Below are 7,179 nucleotides of genomic sequence, written 5' to 3' on the forward strand. Positions count from 1 at the left end.
TCTACCTCTTTCTGTGTATCGGAACGTTCCTCTCTCTGTTTGCTCCTCGAAATGAGAAATGCGTGTGAAAGTGTATCCGTGGTGTATGAAAAGGCAAGCATGCAAGGATGCAAGGTCGGAGCCGGGAACACAATGGCAGTATTTCGACGGAAGTCAAGATACAGACGATTAGAGGAGACAAGGCGGATTTCAATTGCCATCACTTCTCTTCTTCCGTATTCTCCCTGCTCTTTCCCTTGCTGCCGCTTTCTCGATGGAGTCTCTCTCCCCTGGGACAACACAGAGACACAAAATGAGGTTGCCTCCTCTCGTCCCTCCCCTCCCCCTCCCCCGCGTTGCCTCGTTCCTCCTCAGCTCTCTTCCCCGCTTGACGTAAACAGGGAGAAGTCGGGTTCTTCCATCTTCTCCCGCCGTTCGCCTCGCCCTTTTCTTTGTCACTCCAGAGGGTTAAGCTTCTCGGGCTTCTCAGACTTCCTCTCCAAACTCCCATTCATCGTCCCTCGGGGGTAGGCTGGGGTAACCGTAGCTGGGCGGATATTGCGGAGGCAAGGGATGCAATGGCATCGGAGAAGGAGTGGACGGATACGGGACACGATACGAGGGAGGATAAGGCCGACCGGGGACAGGTGACGGATAGGTGGGAATGGGGTAAACGGGGACAGGGTAGACAGGGTAGTAGTAATGTGGGGGACGAGGGCGGTGGTGTCGCTGGAGAGGAGACACGTCTAAATCAGACTGAATCAAACAAGCAGTTCACAAAACAGGGACCGCATCGGGAGGTTCTTTTCCAGAAGAGCTGAATGCGTCTTTCGTACTGATGGACAGTCGCAACAAAGCGAACAAAAGAACCCGAAACAATCTCCACATCTGTTTGTAGGCACAAAAATAGCAAATCATCAAACACATTTTTTCTCCGATAGATATGAATATATATATCTATATACTTATATATCTATATACGTATATATATATATATATATATATATATATATATATATGGTATAGGTATATCCAGCCAGCTCTGGGATGCGTACGTATCATCCCTGATGTGCATGGCTTTCTTTCACTCTCTCTGACTCGCACCTCTGTACCCTCCTTGAAAGCTTCTCCTTGCCTCAAGGAACACATCACATTATACGTTGATATATATATCTATATATACATATATATATATATATATGTATATATGCATGCCTATAAATGTGTAGTGAGCGGCGCGTGCGTCGTTACGAGTCTCTCTTTTCCTAGGAGCCTTCCAGTGTCACGTGCCTCGCCTTGCAGCGCAGCTTTCCAGAAGTCGACACCGATACAGAGGTCCTGGCGAATTCCCCTGTACAAGGACGCTGGACGGGTCGACAGGTTGGTAAGGCGCGTGCTCTCTCTACGTGCTTTCGTGGATCATGTTTTTCCAGTACCTTAGGGGATTCTCCGTCCTCAACGTTTTCGAGACCCTGTGATGTGGCAAGCTCGGCGTCCCGGCGCACCGCACTGTCAGCAACTTCCGTTTCTCCACGTTCTTTGTTTCTTTCCATCTCCTCGCGTGGGTCGTCCTTTTGACCCGGCGAGGCTTCGAAGTGTCCTGTCGCCTCCCTCCTGCCTTCTCTCCGCTCTGCCCAGCGCGATGTTCGCTCCGTGATTTCGTCCTCTGTGCCCCGCCTTTCCTCGAGGGCATCGAATGGAGACTGACCGACCGGAGCAACAGCCAAACCGGGAGGGAAATCCCCGTCTTCCGGCGCGAAATACGAGGAGAAGAAATCGGCCGGGATAGCTGGGTGCATGTACGGCGGAATAACAAAGGGACCGGCCTGTCGTGGGACGAAAGAAAAACCGAAACGAGCAGAAAGAGAAGGATCCATGGAACACGAGGAGGAAGCAAACGAAGGGGCCAATAGAGCTCAATGAACAGCACAGTTCAAGACACACTTCGTCCACGGGAAGTGTCGCTTTGCAACCCCTTCCGGAATCGTATCTCTCTACCAACATATAGAAATATCCTCTCCTTCCTGGATATATATATATATATATATATATATCATGATCTAGATGCGTAGTCCCGTCAATTCTCTGCTTAGGGTGCACCCTTCAGGGCAGGGGAATATGCATACATTCAAATCGTTTTACGATACACGCATGCGACCCATGCGTGCCTTACACATTCTTGTGTCTCCACGTAAAAATGTGTTTTGTCATGTATTCAAAAGGATCGAGTATGGACGCTTCTGGCCACCAAGTTGATCGGGAGATTTTCCGTGAAGGCAGTCGAAACTGTGGCTGCGGTCGACAGGTATATCTCTTTCGCTATCGTGTTTCAACATAAATATCTCGTTCCTGGGGACATTTTCACGCACACGCAGTCCCCCGAAAAGAGGCTTGGCAAAAACGAGAACGCGTGGGCGGGGAGACAAGTGTAGCCCCACGAGGAACCACGCGATAATCTAAGGAGGCTCCTGCGAAAAGGGACACTCCAAAGACACAGAAAAAAGCGTGGTTTGCGCGACCGTGGCCCAGCAACGTCCGTTTTTGCACGTTTGGAAAACCGGAACATGCGAGAAGACGTTTCTCTGCGCGCATCCCTACAGACTGCTCGCGACGCACTCACCGCCTCAGGGACCATCGGGAAAACGAAACCTGGAGCGGGACGCCGAAGGAAGTGGCGAAGGATTCCGGGCCACCAGTGCATGCTTGTCCGGTTGGTAATTTCAAACAGATCGGCTAAAAGATCGTTGACTTGCGCATCGGCGAGAAACGGAAAACCAGGTGAATCCCCGATACGTGACGTGTGCACAGAAGGGGAAGTCTTCGACTTCTGGACAAAGAGGAGGAAGGCGAGGAAAACGAAGGCATAAGGCAGATGTGACTTCGTCATGAGATGCGCCGTTCTTGGGTACCAACGGCGAGGAAGACATGTAAGGGGGTATAAGAGGAACCGCAGGTCTTCTTTAAGAAAACCTGCTGGAAGAAAACGGAGCTTTCGAGACAGTCGCCCCTCTCTACACCAACAGTCTCGGAGATGCGAAAGAACGGAATCTCTCTGTTCCTCTCCATAAATATAGGTATATAGTATATATAAAGAATTCGTGCGTAGAGTAGGTTCCACAAGCTCTCATACATGTATATTTATACACACGTGTATCTGCGCTCATAAACGAATGTACAGGTACCTACATATGCAATACGTATGGTTATACACCTTCCCAAGCACGTGCATATATATATATATATATATATAATGCATACGATCACCAGAATTGTTTGTTTTTACGCCTGCCCTTAGACATGTGTGGAGGTGTTTATTTCATACACGGGAAGCCCAAACGGCTCTATTGTTCAATTTTTAAGGCAAATGTGGTGAGGCCTTCCTCGGATTTCTTTACCTCGCCAGTAGCCTGCTCTTCCTCTTGTTCACCACGATCACTGGAGGACTTTGCTCTGTTTTTTTCGCCTGTTCCCCCTTCTGGCTTTCCGTCGCCTTCCTTCCTCTGATCGCTTGCTTCGTCGTGGGAGCTTCCGTCTTTCTCAGGTGCTTCTCGCTCTTCTGTTTTTGCCACCCTTGTTGCCATGGACCCTCCTGTAGTGCCTGTCGAGTGCAGTTTGTCTTTCTGTTCTTCTTCGACGTGTGTTTCTTTCGCCTCTTCGTCGCTCTCGCGACTTCCGCCGGACGTGATTGTGCCGTGCTTCGCTTCGTTCAGCGTGTTGGGATCGGGAGAAGGAGAACCGTAGTCCAGGTCATTTTGAGCCTGATCCTCATCGCCGGCGTCATCGTAATCGACGTAGCCATCAAAAGTGCTTTCTTCATTAGGATCATCCTCAGAATCATCATCATGAGGATCAACCTCCTCAGAATCATCTTCATCAGAATTATATTCCTCAGAATCATCTTCCTCATAATCATCTTCATCAGAAACATCCTCATCAGAATCATCTCCATCAGAATCATCCTCATCAGAATCATCTTCATCAGAATCATCCTCGTCATATTCGTCCTCGTCAGGCTGGCCGTCTCGGACATGATCATCGTGAGATGCGTCATCACGCTTCACGTGATCTTTACCAAAGCTTTCATTGCTGTCGCGGTTATCACCCATGAATTCATTCTTTGTGCCCGGGTATTGACTATTCGGTGCGCTTCTACCTGCAGTCACGTCGTTTTCCATTTCCTTGTCTCTGTTTTCCTCTCGTTCCGTCTGGCCAACGTCAGCGCGTTCCTGTGGTTGGTCCTTCCTCTCCTCTCGGCTCTTGGATCTTTCCGTCTCGATCGCCGGTTTCTTTTCGTTCTCGGAATCCACCCCTTCGCGTGTCTGAGTCGGGCTATCTTCTGCCTTTTCTCCTTCAGCGCTAAGCCTTGCCGAGGGTGACTCTGCGGTGTGCGGTTTCTCTTGCGCGTCGTCTCCCTTTCCTTTTCGCTCGACTCCTTGGACTTCCTCGTTCTCTTTCGCGTCTGTTTTTTCCGCAGGCGTTTTGTGAAGTCTCCCAGAGGAAGCAGGCGCCTCTTTGTCAGGCGAAATGTGCGGCTTTTCTTCTGCCGCAGAAGACTCCTCAGCGCCTTCTGCATTCCCCGCTGCTTTTGAGAACGCGGTTCTCTGGCTTTCATCCGCAATTGCAGATGGCGCTTCCACAAGCAGCGAAGGCGACGGAGGTGCGCGGTTCTCTGCGGCGCGGATAGTTTCCTTTGCGCCTGCGTCTCCAGCGAAGACCGGTCGAGCGGACAGTGGCGCATGGAGCAAAAGCAAAGAGAAGCATGCGAGAGAAACTGCACGCAGAATCCCCCTTTTCCGTCTCCACATCTCTGCCTTCACACGTAGACGAGCACCGGCGAGTCCAGTCTCTGTGGATCCTTCCATGGCTCTTCTGCTGTACAGGACAAACAAGCGGAGAAGACCACGTCCCTGCGTCTCTAGCGAAGGCGTTTCCAGGCGGAAAGCGCAATCAGAACAAGAAGCGAACAGGGAATGGGAAGAAACTCTCCGGTCGTGCAGGCGACACCACTCCGTCCTGGGCAGCGAGGGCACCGTCGAATCACACGAAGTTCCCTTCACGAAGAACACAAAACACGCACAGAGCACGTCGACAGACAACTACATACGCATGCGTAGAATGAGATGTGAGGATGCCTTTCCGCCAAGTACCCTTTTTTTCGAGAGAAATGAGTCAAAACGGCTGAGATGTGACAGACTCTGCCCCAAGGAAAACGGTCTGTGAATCTAAACACGAACTCACGACCCAAGTGTGTCAGACAAGAAACCAGAACTCTTCGATGAAGCACGCATCTCTTTTTCAAGAAACGACAAAGACGCCGCACGAAGTAGACGGCCAATCCTCGTTTCGTTGCCAAAAGCTTCAAAATCCGCCGTCCGCATTAACAGAACAGTCAAATATGCACACCTTCGAGACAGAAGAAGTCGGCGTTACAGGGGGTCATCTCCGCGTATTAGAGGAGAGAGCGAGATGGGGAATATTACGAATTCTTCGAGGGACGAACGAGAACCTCTGCAATGGAAACGCAAACACGAGATGATGCATCTAGCGGTACTCACTGACACGGCAGCACGGGCCGCCGAAAACAGTTGCGATCTACGTCCAAAAACATTCGGCTGTCGTATTCGTGTGTATCAGGTGTTCGCCTGCGACGCCTCCAGTTTTCCACGGTTCTTCCCGTACCTTGATCACGCTTCAGGTGCGAACAGAGCCGTACAAATAGATGCACATCTCTACATTCTACCTCGGACCAAGCAGCAACATACACACATCCACAAGCACACTGCTAGAAAGGAAATTGAGAGCAAAGATTTGCGTGGAAACGAGAAAGCGCCCTGGCTTCCAATTTCGAAACCTTTTCCGCGGTTAGACATAGCTTCTGTGTCGCAAGCTGCGCCTCAACAGTGCCCGCAGAAAATGCTTGTATACCTTCCTCTGGAAACTCCAATTTATCGTCCCACTTCACACAATACACATCAGTACTTGTGGGAATTCAAATATATTCTATGTGTCACGTTTATCTGGAAGGTCAGAGGGGCACACCGAGTTGCACTGGCAGTGTAGTGGTCCTGACAAAAAGAGGCGGCTTGTTTCTTTCCGTGTTCGCCATCGAAAAGCAGTGAGTGTTGAAGTGGAGCAACTAAAATCCACTTAGTGCGGAATTCCTCACATGATGGCGACTACATGCAGGCGACACAGCAGCAGGACACCGCGAGAGTCTAACCGTCGGGCCATCTCAATCCTCAAAGATAATTCTCTTTGAAACAGTTTAGACGAACGACATGTGTGATATTGGAGGCGCATGCCGTTTTCTATTGTGTACATGCTTCTTCGCACGACGGGGACTTGCCGCCTATCGTAGCCTTTCGCGGACCGAGTCGCAGGCTGACCCGTGTTTTCTGCGAGCGGTCAGAGGCGGAACGTTAACGCTGAAGCCACAGACATGCTTCAACACCGACTCCATTCCCACGTGAAAAACCTACCCCTGTCTGCTTCTATTATGCTGTCCTCAGATGACTATTATTTAAACATACTTTGCACGGACGCACATTCTTGGTTTTACGTGCCTTCCTATCTATCTGTATATGTATAGACGTAGACATTTATTCTCGGCCATGACGATTATGATTGCTATTCTCACGTGTACATACTTGCATAGGATGGTGTGGAAGGACCGAGATTGAGGAGTAGAGAGGTGAATGCTCCTTGTGCCCGTGCGAGCATCCAGGACACGAGTTTTTTTTGACGACGCTTTTTAGATAGGCGCTCTCTGTGACGGCATGCCACTTTACCCAGCTTGTGATTTCTCAAATCCTGTTCCACATACTGAAGAACGCCTGATACACCGCGTCTCAAGCAACAGCACATCGTTTGCCTCGATTGAACGGCCACGCGCGGGTCTTCCTTTGCTCTTCTCCAGACTTCCAAACGCCTAAAACTGCACTATCCTGTAGATCTTGAAATCGCTTCTACAACGGATGAGATAAATGAAAGAAGCGGACTCAACCGGATCATGACAAACATACACACACATCGGGCCTCGAGAAAAACCACTTATGATTTGCCAAGTTGCGTTTCTGCTCCCTATTCTCCCTCGAAGACCCTAAATGAAAACGCCCCCTACGAACACGACGAGAAAGATCAAGTTAAACACGGGGCTCAGGATAACGGTCGATAGTGTTGACAACCTGTAAATTTGGACGG

General features: G+C 50.0%; 1 protein-coding gene across 1 annotated transcript; it reads right to left on the reverse strand.

Annotated features, from left to right (window-relative positions):
- Positions 1-465: 465 nt before the first annotated feature.
- NCLIV_016020 (conserved hypothetical protein) lies at positions 466-4,841 on the reverse strand (the record flags this gene model as incomplete). The annotated part of the gene is made up of 3 exons (XM_003881794.1): positions 466-735; positions 1,416-1,805; positions 3,375-4,841. 3 exons carry the CDS (start codon positions 4,839-4,841, stop codon positions 466-468), a joined length of 2,127 nt encoding a protein of 708 aa, XP_003881843.1.
- Between the last annotated feature and the right edge of the window lie 2,338 nt (positions 4,842-7,179).

The sequence above is a fragment of the Neospora caninum genome, chromosome VI (genome assembly GCF_000208865.1).
Source record: "Neospora caninum Liverpool complete genome, chromosome VI".
Lineage (NCBI taxonomy): Eukaryota > Apicomplexa > Conoidasida > Eucoccidiorida > Sarcocystidae > Neospora > Neospora caninum.